At 47.8% G+C, this 22969-nt stretch overlaps 1 protein-coding gene and 1 pseudogene across 3 annotated transcripts; one reads left to right on the forward strand and one right to left on the reverse strand.

Moving 5' to 3' along the window:
* Positions 1-6127: 6127 nt before the first annotated feature.
* LOC119808126 lies at positions 6128-6448 on the reverse strand (annotated as a pseudogene).
* Positions 6449-7163: 715 nt separating this feature from the next.
* Positions 7164-22860, forward strand: Adck2 (aarF domain containing kinase 2). 3 transcript variants are annotated; one of them, XR_005284416.1, is made up of 9 exons: positions 7164-8513; positions 9578-9724; positions 13245-13373; positions 14342-14437; positions 17369-17620; positions 18046-18174; positions 19733-19789; positions 21699-21752; positions 22479-22558. XR_005284416.1 is itself a non-coding variant. In XM_038320731.2 (8 exons), exons 1-8 carry the CDS (start codon positions 7599-7601, stop codon positions 22614-22616), a joined length of 1860 nt encoding a protein of 619 aa, XP_038176659.1. In that variant the 5' UTR covers positions 7164-7598; the 3' UTR covers positions 22617-22860. The 3 variants fall into 3 exon arrangements, 2 of the variants coding, with proteins under 2 accessions (XP_038176659.1, XP_038176660.1); XM_038320731.2 differs by lacking the exon at positions 19733-19789 and having other exon boundaries at positions 22479-22860; XM_038320732.2 differs by lacking the exons at positions 9578-9724; positions 19733-19789 and having other exon boundaries at positions 22479-22860.
* The last annotated feature ends 109 nt before the right edge of the window (positions 22861-22969 follow it).

Consider the following 22969-nt stretch of genomic DNA (forward strand, 5'->3'; position numbering starts at 1 on the left):
CTGTGTGTCCTTCTGAGCTCATGATGCACAGCTCTCCACCTTGTTTCTGGCATCTTCTCTGCCCGAGCCTCCATGTTTAAGAGGAAGAATCCCCAGGAAAGAGTTTATTAGCACAAGGATGTGAGTTGGCGCTGAACTCAGACATGCAAACCCTACTAGTTTGTTCTCCCCCAGCTAAAACTCACCTTGTACCCAGACTTCAGTGACTGCTTCCTTCGCTGCGTTCCCAGAGGTCACCCCCGGCCGGGGAGAGAGCATTTCTTCTGGAAAAGCCTGGTATCTGACTACTTCCTACCTTGCCCAGGTCACAGATTTAATCAAAATAAAAAGGATTGACTAGCACTGAGCCAGGTGACGTGAACTGCCAAGCTGGCACTGTGATCACCGGTGAATCAGCCCTTCCCTCTTCTCAGGTCCCTGGGCAGATGGGGTTAGGTGGGTCTTCAGGAACTCCGGCTCCACCCGCAGGTTGGCAGAAGCACCACATAGCAGACATTTTCCCTTGAGTTCTGCCTTTTCCTTTAGTAGATGTCAGGTGGTACAAATGCTCGCAGGGCTTGCCCGGGTGGTAGGTCCCAGCTTCTCATTTAGTGGAAGAGCTGACCAGCCAGAGGCCAGCTGGTTGGCTGCCTTGCCAAGGACAGTGCCATCCCAGCTTGAGCATCATGGCCACCAGTCAGACCTTTTGTTGTTGCTGGGTTTTGTTTCGCATATTGTTTATTTATGTGTGCCTATACAGCATGCAGGCACCTGTGGAGGTCAAAAGAGGGTGTTGGGGTTACAGGCGGCTGAACCTCAGACGTGGGTGCTGGGAGCCAGACTCTGGTCCTCTGAAGGAGCTGCAAGTAGTCTTAAGTGCTGAGCCTTTTATCCAGCTTCGGTTTTGTTTTTGAGACCAGGTATTACGTGTAGCCCAGGCTGGCCTGAAACTCAAAGCAATCCTCTTGCCTCATTCTCCTGAGTACCAGAATGCAGGAATGAGGCACCAGCCCCATCAGGTTTTCAGAACAAATCATCACATGCCTTCAGGTCAGCAGAACTACTGGGTGTAGCTCATCTTAGCTGGAGGGATCTCAGAGATAGGTGCACCCATACTTCCCAGGCAGAGGAGAAGGGACTGTCCCCACAGTGTTAGCACAAGTCCAGAATCTGGGAAGGGCCAGCAGGGTGCTTGAACAAAATTAGAAGATGGAATTGGAGTGGGAAAAATTCTCCTGAGAAGGGCTACACCGAGCAGAAAAGAAAGGGAGAGGGCGCCGAGCCAGCCCTCCTTAGGGAGGGCTGTAGAGGCAACACTGCAGGGCGTGGTTGACAATGGCTTTCTCCTTCTCTCTTGGGAGTGCTGGGATTTCCCACCCGTGTGTGTGGTTGTATGGGGGTGGCTGGAAATGCATATGAATATATATTTAAATGATGATATATAGTTAATAGACATATATTTCTTTTAAAAAATATTTATTTATTTACTATGTATACAATATTCTGTCTATGTAGATGCCTGCAGGCCAGAAGAGGGTACCAGACCTCATTACAGATGGTTGTGAGCCACCATGTGGTTGCTGGGAATTGAACTCAGGACCTTTGGAAGAGCAGGCAATGCTCTTAACCGCTGAGCCATCTCTCCAGCCCCACTAGACATATATTTCTAAATGATGCTTGAAGATTAAACCCAAAACCTCACACTCACCAAGCAAGGGCTCTGCTCTCCTACAGCTCCCTCCCATGGCCAAAGTTTTTACACCAAGCTCCAACTTTCTTAGGGGCAAACTGCAGGCCAGGTGTATCACATAGGACTTGGAGTGGGGTCAAGGCGCTGACCCTCTCAAATATTTCTTAGCTAGATAATCACCTTGACCTTGTGGAAAAAGAGGAGATGGAAAAAGACAAACTCTAGCTTCTCAGCAGCCATTTTGAACTGTGAAGAATAACGGTTTGCAGTTTACCCGCTGCCAGTTATGGTGTTCTGTTAATGCAGTCTCAAGAGACCCACAGGGCTAGGGTTGTTTCTGACACTGTGTGGGGAGAGGTCAGAGATGCAGCTAAATACCCTCCAGTTATAGGACCCCCCCAACACACACACACACACACACACACACACACACACAGAGAGGGGGGGAGGGAGAGAGAGAGAGGGAGAAAGAGAGAGAGAGAGAGAGAGAGAGAGAGAGAGAGAGAGAGAGAGAGAGAACACAGGAGCAGAGAATCATCTTGCCCAGAATGTGAAAATGTCAAACATACAGAAATTAGGGTAGAGAGCTGGCTTAGCAGTTAAGAGCACTGGCCACTCCTCCAGAAGACCCCGGTTCAATTCCCAGCACCTACATAGTTCACTGTAACTCCAGTCCCAGGGATCCAATGGCTTCTTTTGATTTCCACCAGGCACACATAGATATTTATGCCAGCAAAATGCCCATATCCGTAAAATAAGGAAACAAACCTCTGCTTCTTTCTCCAGGACACTAGATGTGCCCTGCCTCACATCTGCCATGCCATGTCAACATGTTCCGTGGGAGATGCTAAAATGTTAGCTTCCTGTGCAAAGGGAGGTCTAGACAGGTTTACTATCTTGTTTTTTCTTTCTTTTTTTTTTTTTTTTACCTTTTTAAAAATTTTTAATAGATGATAGAGTATTTTTTTAATTTTGCCAGATACAAATAGACTAAATATTGTAACTAATTCTTGCTTGAACCTGTTTTTTTTCCCCATGATATTTATTGAGCTCTACATTTTTCTCTGCTCCCCTCCCTGCCTCTCCCCTCCCTCCCCCTCCTTCAATCCTTCCCCCAAGGTCCCCTTCCTAGGCAGGTCTGGAACCCACAGGAACCTTGGCTGCACGTCAAAGTGAGTAGTGCCACCTAGTGGAAATAGAGTGAACCACGCCAGCCGGGACACTGCCAAGAATTGGATACAGAGCTTGCTGTTGAGAAGCTGGAAATCAATGAAGCTTAACCAAAGGAGGGCAAGTGGGCTGTTTACTCAGCGTAGTCTGTAGAAAGGAAGCCAGCCGCCATCGTGTGCAGAGACTTTAACTCGAGTGGAGATGAATACTGGTGGGAACGGGTGTTTAGAGGTGTGCTGGGCTCAGGTGTTGTTGGGGGCAGTGGTGAAGGAGGAGGTCTTGTTCTACCTTCATTTCTGTGGCTGTGATAAGACATCCTGATGCTAAACAATTGGGGGGATGGGTTATTTTGGTTTATAAATTTGCTTATTTTTAATTTTCTTTTGAGACAGAAGCTCACTCTGTAGCTCTGGCTGTCCTGCAGCTTACTATGTAGATCAGGCTAGCCCTGAACTCACAGAGCTCCATCTGCTTCTGCCTTCTAAGTGCTGGGATTAAATGCATGCACCACCATGCCTGACTATTTTGGTTTATATTCCAAGTTACCGCCCATCACTGAACAAAATTCAAGGCAGGAACTCAAACAGCGAGTCAGTCACATCACATGAACTTGCTCTCATCTGGCTTTCTCCTGTCCTGCATAGTTCAGGATCTCCTACCTAGGGAATAGTACCACCTACAATACACACCCACTTCCATACTGAGAATTGGCTGTTATTTTACTTATATGGGGGGTGTGAAGTGGGGTGGGGTGGATATGGGCTTTAACAATAGCAAAATGAAAAACAATATTTATTCATTTGTTTATTTTAAGATAGGGTCTCCTGTACCCATGCTAGCTTTGGACTTTTGTCCCTCCTGCTTCTACTCCCTACGTGTTGGGATTCCATGTGTGAACTACTATGTCCACCTGGCAGGACTTGTTTTCTAAATATTTTTATTTATTTAGACAGGGTTTCACTATGTAGCCTGGGCTGGCCTGGAACTCACTATGTAGAAAAGGCTGGCCTTGAACTCACAAAGATCTGTCTGTCTTTTGTCTTCTGAGTTCTGGGATTAAAGTCCTTGATGTGCCACCATGCCAAGTCAGGACTTTGTTTTACATGAGCTCTTTTGCTGGGCATGGTGGCGCGTGCCTATATTCACAGCCCTCAGGAGGCAGAGGCAGAAAGACCAGAAATTCAAGGTCATCCTCAGGAACAAGTCAAAATAGAGGCCAGCCTTGGCTACTTAAGATCCTGTCTTTAAAAAAATTTGCTTGGGGCACTGGAGAGATGGCTCAGAGGTTAAGAGCATTGCCTGCTCTTCCCAAAGGTCCTGAGTTCAATTCTCAGCAACCACATGGTGGCTCACAACCATCTGTAATGAGGTTTGGTGCCCTCTTCTGGCCTGCAGGTATGCACACAGACAGAATATTGTATGCATAACAAACAAACAAACAAATAAATAAATATTTTTTTAAAATTTGCTTGGTAGCCAGACAGTGATGGTGTGTGCCTTTAATCCCAGCAGAGGCAGGAGGATCTTTGAGTTCAAGGTCAGTCTGGTCTACAGAGTGAGTTCCAGGACAGCCAGAGAGTTGTTACACAGAGAAACCCTGTATTGAGAAACCAATAAACAAACAAACAAACAAACAAATAAATAGCTTGGCATGATGCCTTAGGTCAAGCACTTGGGAGCCTGAGGAAGGATTGCCTCAAATTCAAGGCCAGTTTAGCTCCGAGTGAAATCCAGATTAGCCTGGGTTATGGAGTAAGGCCTTGTCTCAAAATAATTACAGTGATAATACTGCTAACTAATACAACAGAAAATAAACAGACGAAATCTTCGACAGTGCATCTTCCATGCCTGTTTTATGACTCGGGAGGAACAGAACTACTGCTTTTATTTAGATGATAAAAACAAGGTGTTTGCTAATTAGGTGTGGGGCTAAGCATGCCACATACATACAGCTTGCTTCTTTTTAAAACTATTATTTTATTTTATGTGTATGCGTGTATTGCCTGCATGAGCATCTGTGTATCAGCCTCACTTGCAGAGGTCAGAAGAGAATGTTGGATCCCTCTGGAATGGGAATTACAGACTGTAGTGCACAGCCACGTGGGTGCTGGAAATGAAGCTGATGTTCTTAACTGCTGTGTTATCTCTCCAGAGCCCCCTGTCTCTTTTTGAGACAGGGATTTAGCATGTATCCCTGGCTGGCCTGGAACTCCCTTTGAAGACCAGGCTGACCTTGAACTCTCCCTGCCTTTACCCTGGAGACCTAGGCACCTCTGCCCAGCCTCTTCTTTTTTATTTTAATGGTGTGGGAGGTCCTTCTGTCTATGTGTTGATTTTATTGTTAATGAATAAAATGAATAAAGAAACTGCTTTGGCTACAGCAAAGCAGAATTTAGCTTGGGGGGCACTAAACTGAATGCTGGGAGAAAGGAGGCAGAGTCTAGAGAAGCCAAGTAGCCCTACTGGAGACAGGCACTGGAACTTTACCCATAAGCCATAGCCTCGTAGCGATACACAGATTAATAGAAATGGGTTAAATTAAGATGTAAGAGTTCGGCCGGACGATGGTGGCACACACCTTTAATCCCAGCATTTGGGAGGCAGAGGCAGGCAGATCTCTGTGAGTTTGAGGCCAGCCTGGTCTACAAGAGCTAGTTCCAGGACAGGCTCCAATGCTATAGAGAAACCCTGAACCCTGTCTCAAAAAACAAAACAAAACAAACAAACAAACAAACAAAAAAGATGTAAGAATTTGCTAATAAGAAGTTAGAGCTAATGGGCCAAGCAGTGATTTAATTAATACAGTTTTGGTGTGGTTATTTTGGGAGTCTGAATGGCTGGGAAACGAACACGCAGCCTCCTACAACATTTTAAGATGTGTGTGTGTGTGTGTGTGTGTGTGTGTGTGTGTGTGTGTGTTGGGGGGTGTACCCTCGGAAGCCAGAAGAGGGCGTTAAATTCCTTGGAAGTGGAGTTACAGGGGCTTGAGAGTTGTTAGAACTGGGTACTGGGAACTGAACTCAGGCCCGCTGAAAGAACAATACACACTTTTAACTGAGCCATCTCTCCAACCCCTCACCGTCACTCCCCCACCCCTGCTACTCCATCCTGCCATTCCCACCCTGAAGCCCAGTGACGTCTGACCTCCCTCTGGTTATTCAAGATTGCACACACACACACACACACACACACACACACACGCGTCTTTTCCTACTTTGGAGCTTTCTATTTTCTTTTCTTTTTTTGAGTGAAAGCTCATGATTTTATTGTCTTCATAACAAGATCAGCTTAGAACTGGATCACTTGGCCCTTTCTCTTCTTATCACCTCCCAGTTCAAAATGCTTGCATCTCTTAATAGCCAGCATCCTCTAAGATCGGCAGTTGGGCTCCACACATTCCAGTCTTAGCACAATCTTCTTTGTAGTTTTCGCCTTTTTGCGGAAAATAGGCTTAGTCTGCCCACCAAAGCCACGCTGTTTTCTGTCATAACGCCGCTTTCCCTGGGCATACAAAGAATCTTTGCCCTTCTTGTACTGGATCACTTTGTGGGGTTGGTGCTTGTCACATTTCCTGCAGAATGTCCGGCGGGTCTTAGGAACATTCACCATGTTGGCGGGTGCGATACCGCACAGAAAGAAAGAGCTGGAGCTTTCTTTATATGACTTCTCTCCCAAGACCCTTATTTCTTCTCCAAAGTAGCCTGGTCCTTGGTACCACCTGCTCCTGCTCCTCATTGCTTTCGTGGTCCTTGCTATACTTTTATTTTTATCACAGTTATTTTACATGCGGGAGACACGACTTAAAGAAACCGGTGACCTCTTGACAGCAAACACCGTTAGCGGAGCCATCGCACCGTGTTCCTGGCTATCCACCTACTCTCCCAGTAATAAGCGGGTGACAATAGGACGAATGTGTCTACTACCCAGAGTACAGAATACCTCGTTGAATACATATTATAATGAACCAATAAAATACTGGAATCAATTCAAGAAAGACTGATTTGGTTTAATAAGTATTAGTCAAAAGAATAAGTCATTCCCTAAGGTCTGAACACCAACGCTAAATCAGTGCAGGATTTAGCACCCAGTGGCTGAAAAGCTCGCCTTCCGTTGGGCCCACCAGCAATCCATCGGGCGGTTTAACATTTCTAAGGTTTAAACTACGAAGCTCCGAAGAGGAGAGGGCCACGCAGAAAAAGGGGTCACGGAGGGTGCTTCTGTGTTTTGCGCTAAGCCCTTCAGTGTGTGCCTTGCCCTGGTGCGCGTCACGGTCCCTTTAAGGAGCGCGTCCTGGGCGGAGAGGGCGGGGCCAGGTACCGGAAACCCCGGGCGGCGCGGGCCAGGACGCGGAGTGCTCCGCCCCGCTGGGGCTCCCAGCTCCGAGCTGGTCCCGGAGCGGTTGGGTGTGCGCGTACTTTCGCCGCGTCCCGGGGACCTGGACCGTGCACCCGCCTCCCTGCGGCTCTCTGAAGCTCCGCCGTCCGCTGCAGGCCACGGGTCCACACCTCCGACCCTGGCGCTCGGTGTCACCCCGCACTCTGCGGTCTGGCTCCGCACAGCCCCGTGCGCGTGCTGACCCCGCGTCACCCGCGGTCCCTGGCTCTGGTCGCCGCCGGCCCCCGGCCTGGCTTGGTTTAGGCGGCGGCCCTTGGTGGGGGGGTCGGGAGCGGTCCGATTTACCCCAGCCTCTCCCGGAGCATCTCCACCAATGGCTTCTTAAGTAGGAGACAAGCAGCCTAGGCCTGGGGGCCTGGGGAGAATGGTGACCCTCTGGCGTTTGTCTGTCAGGGTCTGCTTGTCACACTTAAGATGCTTTGAATTCAGGAAGGAACTTGGCTTTTCCAGACCCCTGGGATGCTCTCGCAATGCCAGACTATGTTGGTTTCTGCTGGGTACTTTGCCCAAATTTATCTCAGCCCATGGAGATGTTGGAGAGGGGGCGCCTGGCAGCTTGTGCCAGCGAAAGACCCACTGGAGTGACCTGGCTGAAAATGGACGAGTGGAAGTGGTCCAAGCAGGGCCTCTGGGCCGCGTCTTACTCTGTCTCCGCCTAGGGCTCCGCGCTGGCGTTCTCTTGGCGAAATTTTTCCCCCTGCTCTTCTTGTACCCTCTCACCTACCTGGCTCCTGGCTTCTCCACCCTCTGGCTCCATCTGCTTTTGAAAGCCACAGAGACCTCTGGGCCAACATATATCAAACTGGGCCAATGGGCCAGCACCCGGCACGATCTCTTTTCAGAGGCTTTCTGTGCCCAGTTCTCCAAGCTGCATGTTCAGGTGACCCCCCACCCTTGGGCCCACACGGAATGCCTACTCCAGCAGGCGTTTGGGGAGGATTGGGGCAGCCTCCTGTTTTTCGAGACCCAGGAGCCTGTGGGTTCAGGGTGTGTGGCCCAAGTGTATAAAGCATTCGCTAGCACCGCCTTGCTGGAGAAGGACAGAGCCTGGAGACTTGGGCAACTCTCTGTCCCACAGCTGTCCTCGGGATCTGGGGCAGTCGGGATGCTGGGAGGGCCCTTTGCGAAGGAGTGGAAGCCTTCAGAAAGCCTTGCCGATGAAGCATTTATAGAAAAGCTGCTTCTCCCTAAAGCTGACCTTGTTAGGTCAGAAGGGAGCACGTCTCAGGTTCCTGGCCATCCACCTAAGTCAGATCACCTCGTCCCAGTGGCAGTGAAAGTAAGTGCTCTCACAGCCCCAGTCTGGTGCGCCCCATCTTTGATCTCCTTACTTGTATCTTTGATGAGCTATCCTGGTATAGGAGCCACGTCTAAATGTGAAATATGAAATTCATTTATATCACACACACATATACACACACCCATACGTGCAGCTGACAAGTTATCTCTTGCAGTATTTCTAGTGCACCTTTGTTCTGACTTCAACCATCATCCGAGGTCAGGTTTGGGATTTTTCACTTGGGTTAGGTCAGTCCTTAAAACGTTTCAGATTTGGCAGCATTTTGAGTTTTGGATTTTGGATTAGAATACAGGCTGCTCAACCTGTATTCTTGTTAGCTCAGCCAATGCTTGTTAAATGCAAACTGTTTCATCTCTCTCTTCCTCTCCCTCCCTCCCTCCCTCCCTCCCTCCCTCCCTCCCTCCCTCCCTCCCTCCCTCCTCCCTCCCTCCCTCCCTCCCTCTCCCCCCTCTCCCTCCCTCCCTCCCTCTCTCTCTTTGTGGTAGTAAGGATTGAACCTAGGATGGAATCAAATTTAGTTCACACATGCTAGGCCACTGAATTATATTGTGAGGCTTCATTCTACTTTCTCTTTGGAGACAAGGCCTTGCAAAGTTAGTTTCCCAGACAGGTCTCGAACCTATGAATCTTCCCTCCCAAGTATCAGGGATCACTGGTGCTACTAGGCCTCCAGGTCAAGTTGTTTTCTTGAGGTAGTCTTTCTGTGGAGCTCCCTTGGTAGTCCCAGAGGTCACTATGGTGGGCCACAGAGCTCTGCCTGCCTCTGCCTCCTGTGTGCTGGAATTCAAGGTGTCTTCCTCCACCACAGACCCTGGTTTCATTTCCTGACTTTGTGGGGGTGGTATGAGTAGTCTGAGGGAGGGGAAAATGACTTGGATTTTGCTATTTCCAAAATCTTGAGTAGCGGGACCACCACCCAGGAGCATCATGGGTACTACCCTTATTTTGAGGAGAGGCTCTGGTTCTTCTGTGGTGGGAACCAGTGCTTGCTAGGTCAGATGTCATCTCCTGATTCTGCCTTGTGTCCTGACTCTTTCTGGCAGGTGTTACACCCTGGCCTGCTCACTCAGGTGTACATGGATTTACTGCTGATGAAGATCGGCAGCCAAGCCCTGGGGCTTTTACCTGGAGTCAAATGGCTTAGCTTGCCAGAGATTGTGGAGGAATTTGAGAAGCTCATGGTCCAACAGGTGACTCCTTCTCTCAGCTGTAAATAGCACCTACCATAGTTCTTCCGAGCAGGTGAACGGGTAGGTCATTTCCCAGCGTGGTCACAGAGTGTGAGAGCTGTTAGTCAAGGAGGGTACCGCTAGCAACAAGGAAGGGCCCAGTCCACCAGTTTCATACAGGTAGGCTCTTTCTTGCGTATACTCAGGTTACTTGAGGGAAGAGGGAGCTCTTCTTTGGAGTGGTTTTAGGACCCATTTTCTCTGCAAGATTGGCCCGGCCATTAAACTGGAAAACCAGAACCTGTGTTGCCTATCACCACGGAGGCCAAGGCCAAGGAATAGAGACAAAAAAAAAAAAATTGAACCTTGACATTTTTTTATTTTACATTTTATTAATTCTTCTGTGGTATATGGAGATGGGGAGGGATATGCATAAGTCAGGACTTTTTAAAAAAAAGATTTATATTTATTAAGTATACAGTGTTCTGTCTACATGTTTGACCACATGTCAGAAGGGGACACTAGATCTCATTACAGATGGTTGTGAGCCACCATGCGGTTGCTGGGAATTGAACTCAGGACCTCTGGAAGAAGAGTCAGTGCCTTTAACCTCTGAGCCATCACTCCAGCTCCCAGAGGGCACTTTTGAGGAGCTAGTTCTCTCCTTCCTCTGGGTGAGTCTTTGAGACTGACACTCCCATGGCACCAAGTGTTTTTGCCCACCGAGCCATTTCACTGGCCCAGAATTGAATCTTTAAATTGTGCTTTATTTAGAGAGCCTGGGATTTGAGAAGGCAATAGATAACATCTTTTAAAGAAAGACCTGCCTTACGCATTTTCTCCAGCTAGCAGGCTTTATAGGGTGGCTGGGAGTGGGGAAACAAAGGCAGTCATTCATCCCAGAACTTGGTCTTGCCCTTCTAGGCAGTCTGGTGGCTATAGTTTTGAGATTGTGCCTCTGGTGCTTGTCACTTGCTCTCTTCTGCATTCTCTGGGTATCTGAGCTGGGGAAGTTCTAGAAACACCGTCTGTCTGGGGTCCACACTCACCAACCTTGTGCTTCTCCAGGGGCATCTGAGTGGAGGTGAGGAACACGGCATCTCATGGCAAGCAATTAACGTGGAGTGCCTGTTACGCTATGATTAACTGGGCATAGAGATTCCTTTTTGCAATACAGAATGCAGCTATGTCTTGTGATACGAACAAGAATGCTCTTATCTATCCCTCCTGTCCCCTATTGCATCTCCAACATAGTCGGTGTGGAATGATGCTGCCATGGAAAGAAATGGGTTATATTAACTCTGCCACGTCAGAGGCTGAACTCTAGAGCAAGAAGACTCATTAGCTTTGCTTTACTTTGTTTTTAGAGCTAATAGAGTTGACAAGGACCTTCTCCTTGTTGGGGACCCTTGGGGGCATTTGTATAAGTAGCCAGACTTGGTAAACTTATGTTGAAGGTGCCTGGGTCTTCAGGTGGACATCTGTACTGGCTCCCTGTTGGGTGATTCAGGTATGGGCAGGGTTTCAGAAGCTATGCACCAAGACTTCATATATATCTTTGAATATTTTTAAGTTCCAGGCACTCATTTTGATGTTTCGAAAGTATTTGGGTACCTGGTGTGGTGGCCCAGACCTGTAATTCTAGCACTCAGGATCAGAGTCAGGCATATGACTGTAAATTCAAGTCCAACTTAATCCAAGTGTGTTCCAGGAAGCTAGGTCCTATTTCAAAAACCAAAAACGGACAATAAAGCAAGTATTTGGGCTGTTGGAATAAGCAGAGCCGCAGTGAATCTTTACCAACAGTTCTGAAGACTGAGCCTGGGGTAGAGAGAGATTCGGCTCATTGATGTCTTCCCATGGTAGAAGGAGCGAGGGTCTCAGGCCTTGTGTAAGGATGCTGCAGAGCTGCATCCTCAAGACCTAACCGCTCTACAAAGCCCTACTTGGCTATACCATTACCTTGTAGACTAGGATTCAAATAGGAGTTTGTGGGGGACTGAGAGATGTGTGTAGAGGGGTGATACAACAAGCATCCAGACCAGGGTAGAGAGCTTGGCTCTCTATCCTGGAGTATTGCAAGTTTGATGAGAAGGCATTAAAACAGAGAAAATAGCTTCTAGTCTGACCATTGTCTTCATTTTGACTCCTGGCTTCACCTCCCTTCTGAGCTTCAGCTCCCATTAAAAGCCTGATAGACGTCAGGGTCCCATTTCTGGAAACTCACATCCTCATGCGTCACCCATTTGTTTACCCAGCCTCTCCGGCTAACCCTGACCGACAGGTGCCGCACATTGTCTAAGAGACTTGTGACTGCTCATTTGTGTAGCCATGTCACAGTTATTACACTCTCAGGAGCGAGGGTCTCAGGCCACATGGGTGCCCAGCACTCTGTAAGACTTGATGGCGTGGAAGAGAGGGGGCACCAGAGGAGGTGGATCTAGAGAGAGGAGCGGGAGCCAAACCGTGACCCACCTGGGTGTCCTTCTCCAGAGCAGAGGTTTCAGGATGGAGAGATGGTGCAGTGGTTCAGAGCACTTGCTCTTGCAGAGGATCCACCCGCTCCGTGTAACTCCAGTTCTGGGAGACCTGGCTGCCTCTTTTGAGATCTGTGGGCAACAGGTGTGCACGTGGCACACATACATATATGCACACAAAAGACTTATAAATATAAAACAAATCTTGTTTGCTTGTTTTTGAGATAGGGTTTTTCTTTGTTGTCCTGGCTGTCTTGGAACTTGCTTGATAGACCAGACTGGCCTCAAACTCACAGAGATCCAATTGCCTTTTGCCTTCCAAGTGCTGGGATTAAAGGTATGCGCCACCACTGCCCAGCAAATTTAAAAAAAAAATTTAAAAGACTGTGGATGTCACCGTTCACATAGCATGGATATAGTCAGACAGATTAGGAGAAAGGTTGGGAAGTTTATTAAAATATAAATGGGGCTGGGCAGCCGGGCAGTGGTGGCACACACCTTTAATCGCAGCACTTGGGAGGCAGAGGCAGGCGGATCTCTGTGAGTTCGAGGCCAGCCTGGTCTACAAGAGCTGGTTCCAGGACAGGCTCCAAAGCTACAGAGAAACCCTGTCTCGAAAAACCAAAAACAAACAAAAATAAATGGGCTGGGCATTCAGCTGTGGCAGTTGCTCCAGTGGGTTGGAGGGCACGGCCGTCCCTGTGTGGAAGTACCTGCAGCACACTGGTCATAATGGGAGGAGAGGGAGAGCGGGCTAGGCTAGTCGGGCACTGCAGACACTAAAAAGAACCGTGGAGTCAGATGGACATCCAACAGCTGCTGCGAATTGAGCCCAAATCTCATCCTGGGATCTGGTCTGCCATGGAGGAGTTCATGGGGATAGTGGGTGTTTCTGCTTTTGTGGCAGCTGTGGGCTAGTTGGTGCGTCTCCTCTGAGGTTCCTGGTGGAGCCAGGGAAGCTGGTGAGGAAAGAAGGAAGGGGACCGTGCTGACCTGGTTCTCCCAGCACCTCAGAGGTGCTCCCTGTGTCCACGTTAACCCTTCTTTCCTCTCCGTCTCTGCAGATAGACCTGCGTTATGAAGCTCGGAATCTAGAACACTTTCAGCACAACTTTGAGAACATGACATGTGTGAAATTCCCCACCCCACTGCACCCCCTCATCACAAGGGATGTATTGGTGGAAACGTATGAAGTAAGAACCTGGTTCTGCTGTCACTCGTAGCTGGCTGTCCCCACAGAGGCCTCACGATGGAGAGAGGATGTGCTTCTCATACGGAACACTGGGAGAGGGTTGAGAGTGGTAGAGGCCTTGCCCAGCAAGTGCAAGGTGTCCGTTCCTGGCACTGCAAAAAATAAGCCTACTGTGTGCCTAAAGTCAGGGAGGAGCCAGAGGAAGAGGCGGAGTGGAGTGAGCTGGTCCTGAGAGCTGCAGGTAGCCTCAGGCTTCTAGAATTGAAAACTTACTCAGCTGTCCTATTAGGTGGTGACCAGGAAAACATGTTTGGCAGAGGAAGTGTTCAGCAAGCATTTGCCTTAGCCGCCCCCTAGACCTGTCTCGTTAGGAAAAGGTGATGGCATCCAGGGACATGTTTCCTAGCTGCATAGATAGCTCTGAGCCCACTCTTAGGCTCGCTGGGCTTTCTAAATAAAATATGCTCCGTCTCAGTGGATTGCCTCGACAAAGGGAACCAAGTGTTGATTTGCTGGTTGCCCATTCTTCTGGCTCTCCTGTCCTTTCCTGCTGGAGCTCCAGCGCATCTCTGTTGGATGATTTCTTTCTTGTTTTAGTTTGCTTTGAGACAGTCTTACACATTCTAGATTGGTCTTAAACTTTCTGTGTGGCTAATAATGACCTTACACCGCTGCTCTTCCTGCTTCTGTCTCCCAGGCTTGCACCACCGCGCCTGACACTTGGCTAGCTGGCTCTCAGCACCTGCTCCTGTCTTTTCCCAGGGCTCCAAGCATCTCTTTCCTGTCAGTGGCTGCAAACCCTTGGACATTTCTTTTGAGAAGTAAATGAAGGAAATAGATTAAAACCAGTGTGTTAGTGATGGATTTATAGGGGTTCTCAGATCAGCTTCTGGGTCCTCTTGCTGTCTGAGGAAGACAGGAGGAAGGAGGTGGCCAGCGGGTTAAAGCTGTCTCCCTACTGTCTTTAAGGAGAGTGTTCCGGTGTCCAGCTACCAGCAGGCAGGAATTCCTGAGGACCTGAAGAGGCGGATTGCACAGCTGGGGATCAACATGCTTTTGAAGATGGTGAGCTGGAGGCCCCGGATGTTGAGGTTCAGTATCTGGGCAGATTGCGTACGGGGAAGTGCAGAGGGCTCTGCCAGGCACCGGCTGGAAGGGCCAGCCAAATAGAGAGCGGCAGGTTGAGAACATCAGCTGGGTGAAGCCCCGCAAATGCTCCTGTGACCCGAAGCTTGTGCTGAGCCCTTGATCTGTGGTGTGCATTCATGTGCTGTGGAAAGAGTGGTAAGCGCACAGTGTAGACCAACAGCAGGTAAGATGTGTGTTAGATACTGCTTCATCCATCCATCCATCCATTCATTCATTCAATTTGTGGAGTACCTGCTGCATGCCAAGTGCTGAGTGAAGTGTTGGACTTATTAAAAACAGATCTGACTAGGATGTCTGTAGTGGGGAAGAAGCACATGCCATTGAGGGCCACACTCAAGGATGAGCTTGAAGGGACCTTTTGTGGACCCAGGGCTTCACTCAGGAAGTGATTCTATTCCATCTGGGATGGGGAGGCTGTGTCACCAACATGAAGACAAATGGTGGGACTTGTCTGGAGACAGCAGCCTGTGCCCGGGGTGTGTGCTAGGAGACGTGAAGAATAGCTCAGAGTCAGGACTTCAATCCGTGGGCAAGGAGCTCATCTGCGTTCTCGTCCCCTAAAAATACTTCAGCTTTCATTATTACAGTATTTGCTGAAGTATGCACACACACACATGCACACATATAGTTAAGGTGAGACAGGTTCTTTCTGTATAGCCTAGAGCGAGTTGAAACACAGTAGAGCCCAGGGTGACTCAAACTCACATTAAGCCTCTGCCTCCACTATTTAAGGTTTATGGGCCACCATGCCCAGCAAGTATACAGCTCTTAAATGTGTTTTAAAATCTGCATATTTTTAAAAGTTTGCCTGGTGCCCAGAAAGCCAGAAAAGGGTATTAAATAACGTGGAGCTAGAGTTACAGGTGGTTGTGAGCTGCCGTGTGGGTGCTGGGACTCTAACCCAGATCCTCTGGAAGAGCAGCTGGTGCTCTTAATCATGGAGCCACCTTTTTAAGTGTGTGTATGCATGAACCCGGACACGCCAAGCGCGTGCATGGGAGTCAAAGGACAACATATAGGAGCCAATCCTCTGTCCATCACATAGATCCTGTGGGTCAAACTCGAGTGGTCAGGCTTGTTGGCAAGCACCTTTACCTCCTAAACTATCTTACTGGCCCCATAATAAAATTTACAAACTCATTTCTTAGTCCTGATGCAGGCAGTGGGAGGATGTGAGGCAGAGAGATCAGCTAGCCGTGGCACAGCTATCAGCGTGGGAGTTGGGCTCAAAGACCCAGGTGAGGCAGGGAGCTGGGTACTGTTGTGGAGGAGCCAGAGGCAAAGGGTGATTTCATTTTCTTTTTTGAGACGGGGTCTCATGTAGCTAAGACTGGGCTTGTGTCGGGGGCTAGCCTCGACCAAAATACCTTTCTCCAGAACTGGAGGCGTGGGCATTTAGAAATATAGTAAAGAATATGAAGACGCGAATGAAAATAATAAAACATAGAAACTTGTAGGATAGTATCGGGAGGGAATTTCTCAGTGAGTACTGAAAATTCGCCCCTGTTTAATTTCCAACTGGTTAATATACCCCTGATCCCAAAAGGTAGGAGTAAAACAAAAGACTGCATTAACATACAAATTGAAAGTCACAGGCTACATTCACTGCTCATGCCCTAGACTCATGCTCTAGACCAAACACTCCGGAGGCAAACCACTCCCTGGGTGGAATCTCAAGTTATTTCCATAAAGGGAACTGGAACTGGGTTGGATCCTTAGATTTTTGTTTGAGGTAGGAGCCAACTGCTTTCCTATTCCTGGAGCACAAGGGCTGGCAGTTAGCCACACCTGTTGACAATAACCCTGGAGAACAGAACTCTGGCCTCCTGGGGCTTCTACAGGCTTGACCTTGCTGTGTAGCTGAGGGTGGCTTTGGTACTCCTGATCCCAGTTTCTCTACCACCCACATGCTATGGCCCAAGTGTACTGGCACACTGGGCTGATGTTGATCCTATAATATATTTGGGTCTCTCATCTTGGAAGCCCTGAGTGAGCTTTTTTATCTCATGCCTGTCCATCAGGATGAGGAGGAAGAGTGGCAGAAAGCCTCATCTAGAGGGGTTCTGTCTTCTACCGGGCTGCAGCAGGGGATCTCTGGGGACTTACTTAGCTGTTTGTTAGAGCTAGGACTGGGATGTGTCTGGAGCCAGGAGGGTAAGAAAAGGCTATGGATGCTCTCAGACACTTGGGCCATATAGGATAGTACTTGGAATCCCTGGGAGTCGGGGGAGGGGAAGTAAGTGTGGGGGCATCCAGAGGCTTTTGCCTGGCTGGTCAGGAGCTGAGGTTGTCTCCTGATGAGTGGGGTGAATGTAGGGGAGACAGGAGGTTTGAAACTGTTGTTTTGGTTCTGAGAAAGAACGCAGGCCCGGTAGTGTCAAAGCCACACTGATATTTCAGGGATTGGAGGCACATATGAGCTATCTGTGACCTGGAGCAGAGTTGATCTGGTATTATCTGAATCTAGATGATCCAGATGTTAGTTCTAACACCTACTACCTGGGGACAGGGAGGGACAGTTAGGGCAGGACCTTGAATCTCTGCCCTTGATCTTCTAGCACTTGAGAACTGGAGGCAGGAGGATTTCTTAGTTCAGGACCAGGCTGGGCCACATGAGAGACCCTGTGTCATAAAATTAAAACCCAAACCAAACAGAACCAAACCTTTGACTTGGCTTATCCCTGCGCAAATTCTTGTTTAAGAGCCCCTAGCTGCAAGGGCTTGTGGAATGCCCGCCCTGTGACTTTTCACTGGCAGCCTGCCATCCCCTAAAACCTTTTCTGCAGGGACCCAGTGGTGCTAGGCCGGGAGGGTGGCCGCAGACCTGACTGCTGCAGTCTCTTCCAGATATTTGTGGATAACTTTGTACATGGAGACCTTCACCCTGGGAACATCCTGGTCCAGGGTGCTGATGGATTGTCCCCAAGCCTGGAGACTCAACAGCAGCAGGTGAATGTCCGTGACACACTGGTGGCTACCATAGCACCTGCCCTGTGCCCCCTGCGCCTGGTGTTGTTGGACGCTGGCATTGTGTCAGAGTTGCAGGCTTCAGACCTGAGGAATTTCCGGGCAGTTTTCCTGGCTGTAGCACTGGGGCAGGTGAGACTCACTGGGTTGGCCCTTTAGACTCTGGGGAAACGAATCGCTTCTCAGCCTGCGTCTCTGGTGAAAGCCCATGGTTGCCAGGATGCTGTGGTTGGACATGAGTGTGTTGTGTGGGCACCGACAATGTGCTGGTTCTCAGGCTTGGCAGCTCAAGGTTGGCACCCTTAGTTGGGAAGTCATTCTTCTTTCCTGCATTGTGGGACTCTAGTTTCTCTTACTCTCTCAGCAAAATCGTTGGCATGGTGGGGACAGGACGCTAGCTTTAAGAATTTTTTATTTATTATTTTTGTGTGTGATGTGTGTGTGAGTGCAGGTGAGCATGAGACATGGCGTGTGTGGGATGGGCAGAGGACACTTTGTGGACAAGAGCACCGTGTGCCTGCTCTGCTCTCCAAGCCGCTTTTCTTGTGTGCTTCCAGGGCCACAGAGTAGCTGAGCTCATCCTGCATCATGCCCGGGCCAATGAGTGCAAGGATGTGGAGAGGTTCAAGGCTGAGATGGCTACACTGGTGACCCAGGCCAGGAAGAACACCATCACGCTGGAGAAGGTAGGCAGGCACCGTGCTTCTGGACAGAGCCGAACTCACTTGAGGGTCCACTTCATATGGAACTTGCCAAGAGTAGTTTTTTTGGGGGTGGAGTTGAGATGGGTGTTTTTTGTGTAGCCCTGACTGTCCTGAAACTTACTCTGCAGACCAGACTAGCCTGGAACTCAGAGATCCACCTGCCTCTGCCTCCCAAGTACTGAGATTAAAGATGTGTACTACCACTGCCCTGTAGGCGGTAGAGTTTTTGAAGCAGGTTAAAAAAAAATATGTCTTGTTCTCACATCTTCTAAGAAGCTCAAGGGACTGTCTGAAATCATAAGCTCCTTGCTAGCAGAATCCCTGTTTTATTCAGGGATTAGCTGTTGTTGGAGACACCTAAACATGCAGAGGAGGCATCTCAGAGATGTACCATAAGCCTGTGCCCCTTGTTTGGCCTGACCCAGAGTGCATGGTGTACTGACGCTTTGTTAACTCAGTTGTCTTTGTCAAGTTGATGGCCTACATTAGCAGGACTGGCCTTGCAGAGTGGCCACCAATGATGCTGACCTGGTTCATGTGGATGGTTACTAATCACATGCACACGCACACACTCACACACATGCATGCCTCAACTCATGTCTACACCAGGCAAGCCTCTGTCTACTGAGCTACACCCTCATCTGTTTACTTGGGAACGTTCTGAGTGTGACAAGGGATGGGGAGAAGGATGGAGTGAACATGGCTCTGAGGCTTCTTTTGCAGGCATTTGTGACCAGTATGGTAGTTATATTGATTGGTAGTTGGTTGGTGTTATAAGGAGGCTGCTTGTCGCCTCCTGGCTGCTCAGCTCCAAAATAAACACACAGAAAACTATATTATTTAAATCACTGCTTGGCCCATTAGCTCTAGCTTCTTATTGGCTAACTCTTACATATTAATTTAACCCATTCCTATTAATCTGTGTATTACCATGTGGCTGTGACTTACTGGCTAAACATTTGGCATGTCTGTCTCTGGCAGGGCTCTATGGCTTCTCCCAGACTCCACCTCCTTTTCCCCAGCATTCAGTTTAGTCTTCCCTGCCTAGCTAAGTTCTTTCTTGCTATAGGTTCAAAGCAGTTTCTTTATTAATCGGTGGTATTCACAGCATACAGAGGGGAATACCACATCACTTCCTCTTTTCTGTTTAAATGAAAAGGAAGGTTTTAACTTTAACATAGTAAAATTACATATAATAAAACAGGTATCAAGCAAGAATTATAGTTGCAGTATTTATATCTACTTCATAACTAAGGAAAACTATAACTATCAATTATTCAACTCCATCAAATACCGCAGAAGGATATAATATTACCTAAGTCATCAGGAAGTACATTGTAAGCAACTTCCAAAACTCTAGAATTGACAGAGACATCTCGCTGCCTGGACATTTACCCAAAGTTCTTCTGTACCATTGGGGCATCCATCTTCAGCCTACAGGCCCATAGTATCCAGCAGACTTTTCCATGAAGCAGGAAATTTCAAAGACAGTTCTGCGTATATTGGCATTTTGTCAGTCACTTTCTTCTGTGTCCTGCAGAATGTCTGGCAGACTCTTTGATGAAGCAGGAACCCTGAAGGACCATCTCACCTTTAGGCAAGTTCAGCAGTCGTTTCGCTGTGGGTCCTGCATGTCCAGTTCATCAAGCAGTCCAGTCAAGAGCAGTTTCTTGCCCAAATGGCTAACCAACTTCATAAGGAGCCTCTTTAATGCCTATCATCCTCTTAAAGTAATTGGTGTTGCCGGGAGCAGATGTGTCTCATTGTCATGAAAAGTTCTAAGTTATAAAAACATTTTAAATGCTATATTCTATAGTCTTTGGAAGATTTGAAGAATGCCTATCCATCTGAATTATATCTCTATCTACTTAGAAAATCTAACTGACATGACTACAAGCTTGACTATTATGGATGATTATCTGTTAACCTATATTTCTTAATTATACATTACATTTTAAATGAGCTGCACAAACACAATACCTTAATCAAGAGCAGAAATATACATATAACAAAATTGACCTTAAATTTGTATCAATAAACCATGATCCATATCAATGAAAATCTCGATAGCATATTCCTTTTTAAATGTAAACAAACATTTATAAGCAATATTTGGGAATATGGGTGTAGTTCTCTCCAAACTGCTCCCTGCTTTTTGTTGGGTGAAGTAATTTTTGAGGAGTGTTCAAGGCCACCTTTCAGGGCGTCTTGGTCTATCAAACCGCATTAGTCTGGAATTAATCCACAGGTTCTCATCCTTTGTGGAAACAAAAGAAGAACCTCTTTTCCAAAGTAACATATCCTTAGATCCATATTTTGAAATCAAGATACCTTTAAAGTATATATGTTGTCTTAGTTTAGCAATCCCCAGAATCAAATGCCTCTCTGCAGTCAAAAAATTCAAAGAAAACACAATAATATACATAATTCAGACTCTCTGTGTACCTTCCATCTTTACATGGCTTATTTTACTTTTTCTACAAGTTTAACATTTATTTTATTATCTTTACTCCTTTAATCTATTTCTGTCCGTAGCCTTTTATATTATATTTACTGTCTCTTTACTCTTTCTTCTCTCTTCCAAGCCTCTGTACGTTTATTCAACACTGTGACCAATTTAGAGATTTTTTTTTTATCTGAATCAGTCTTTATTGTGTATCTGTAATTATTTTCTGTCCAGAAGCTCTTCTTAAAATGCTAAATGCTTCTTAAAAACTTAAGCTGCGGCATTCTTAGGGTAATGCAGTCCTGCCTGCTTGTTCTACACAGTCCAACATGGCAGAAGTTTGTTTACTGCTTCTGCAATCCGTGCACATTGCCCCAGTTCCAAGTATGCGGTGGGTCTGTGTCGAGCCATTAAGCAGTTAGTTGTAGCATTCTGTTCACAGAACCCATTTAAATGCTCCGTAGCCAGATCTCGTCAGAGTTTGCACTGGCAGCACGGCCCAGGAATTCGTGGTTTCAAAACAGTGTGCATTTTTTTCTGCTACTGCTGAATCAGGAAAACCTCTTAAAGGAGGTGTGCCTCTGCTTGCTTCTAGCAAACAGAGCCCACCCAAGAAAATGCTGCTACCAAACCATGCTTAACTCTGTTCTTTTGTGTCTAGGATTCCTTTTTTAAGCTTTCTCAGGTTTTACATGGATTTAGTTGGCTGCGTGGGCGCCCATTTGTTGTAAGCCCACTTATTGGTTCTTGACTGCTCAGCCTCGAAATAACCACACAGAAAACTATATTATTTAAATCTCTGGTTGGCCCATTAGCTCTAGCTTCTTATTTGCTAACTCTTACATATTAGTTTAACCCATTTCTATTAATCTGTGCATCACCACGAGGTCGTGGCCTACTAGCAAAGTTTTAGCACGTCTTTCTCTGGCAGCAGTTCCTCGGGTAGCCCCTTTCTCTCAGTGTGTGCACACGTAAGATTGTAAGCTGTGGGGAGCGGGGAAGTGGGAAAGGGAGGGGAAGAAGTGCTTCCGGGATTCTACTGGGCTCTTTTGTTTTCCAGCTTCAGGTTTCCAGCCTCCTCTCCAGTGTCTTTAAGCTACTGATGATCCACAAGGTGAGGTGTCATTAGAGAGAATCTTTGGAAGAGGTGGGGAGGGCACAGGGCAGTGGAGTGGGTGCACCTGATTTCCCTCAGCTTTTTTTTGCATATTGATTGTGAATTTTTAATCTTCTGAAGCAGGCCCAGTGGCCTCATGTTCCCTTGAGAACAAAGTCCCTGGATTTGTCAATCTATGTAGTCAGTCTAAGTGCTGTAATCCTTAGATATGGGAAAATGTATTTAAAGACATGGTAAGGGGCTGGGCGGTGGTGGCACATGCCTTTAATTCCAGCACTTGGGAGGCAGAGACAGGTGGAACTCTGTGAGTTCAAGGCAGGCTGGTCTACACTAGTTCCAGGACAGCTAGGGCTATTACACAGAGGAAAAAAAAAAACCTATCTCAAAAACAAACAAAAGAAAGAAAGAAAGGAAGAAAGAAAGAAAGGGAGGGAGGGAGGGAGGGAGGGAGGAAGGAAGGAATGAAGGAAGAAAAGAAAAGAAAACCCAAAAAATGGAAAGGGAGAAAGGGTCCATTCCCTCCCTTTCCCTCCTCGGCTCGTGTTAATGGTGCTTAGGTGAGGGATGTACCCATGCTCTTGGTGCCACTTGAAGCTCCAGTGTACCCTCCTGACTCTAGAATACAGTGGGCAGCACAGGAACGGTGCAGGGGTCAGTGGCATGGTCGCCCAGGATGCTCAGCCGACTATGAGGTCTGGGAAGAACTCCTGCTCTCTGTTCCAGGTAAAGCTGGAGAGCAACTTTGCCTCCATTGTATTCGCCATCATGGTGCTGGAGGGGCTCGGCCGCTCGCTGGATCCCAAGCTGGACATCCTGGAGGCAGCAAAGCCCTTCCTCCTGCAGGGAGGAGGCTTCCTGTGACTGTGGCAGTGGGCACACAGTGAAGGCAGATCCCGACGGTCTGTCCTTCGGCAGCTGAGACGCCTGAAACTGGGACGTGTGGCAGAAACACTACTAATTACCCGGTGACCTAGCCTCAGGGTCTGCTTAAAAAACTTCGGGTTATTTAGGGTATAAAGGGAGGGAAGCTGAAACTGGTGCCAGAGTCATCGTTTCAGGAAAAATGTCCTGCAGAAGAACAAAAAATACATTTACTTGTTTTGTTTTTCTGTTTTCCTCTCCTTTTTAAAAGTGTGTGCGCGCGCACGTGCAGATGCCTACTGGGGCCAGAAATGGGCATTGAATGAATCCTTTGGAGTTTTAGGAGGTTGTGA

Source organism: Arvicola amphibius, chromosome 2 (assembly GCF_903992535.2).
Source record: "Arvicola amphibius chromosome 2, mArvAmp1.2, whole genome shotgun sequence".
NCBI lineage: Eukaryota > Metazoa > Chordata > Mammalia > Rodentia > Cricetidae > Arvicola > Arvicola amphibius.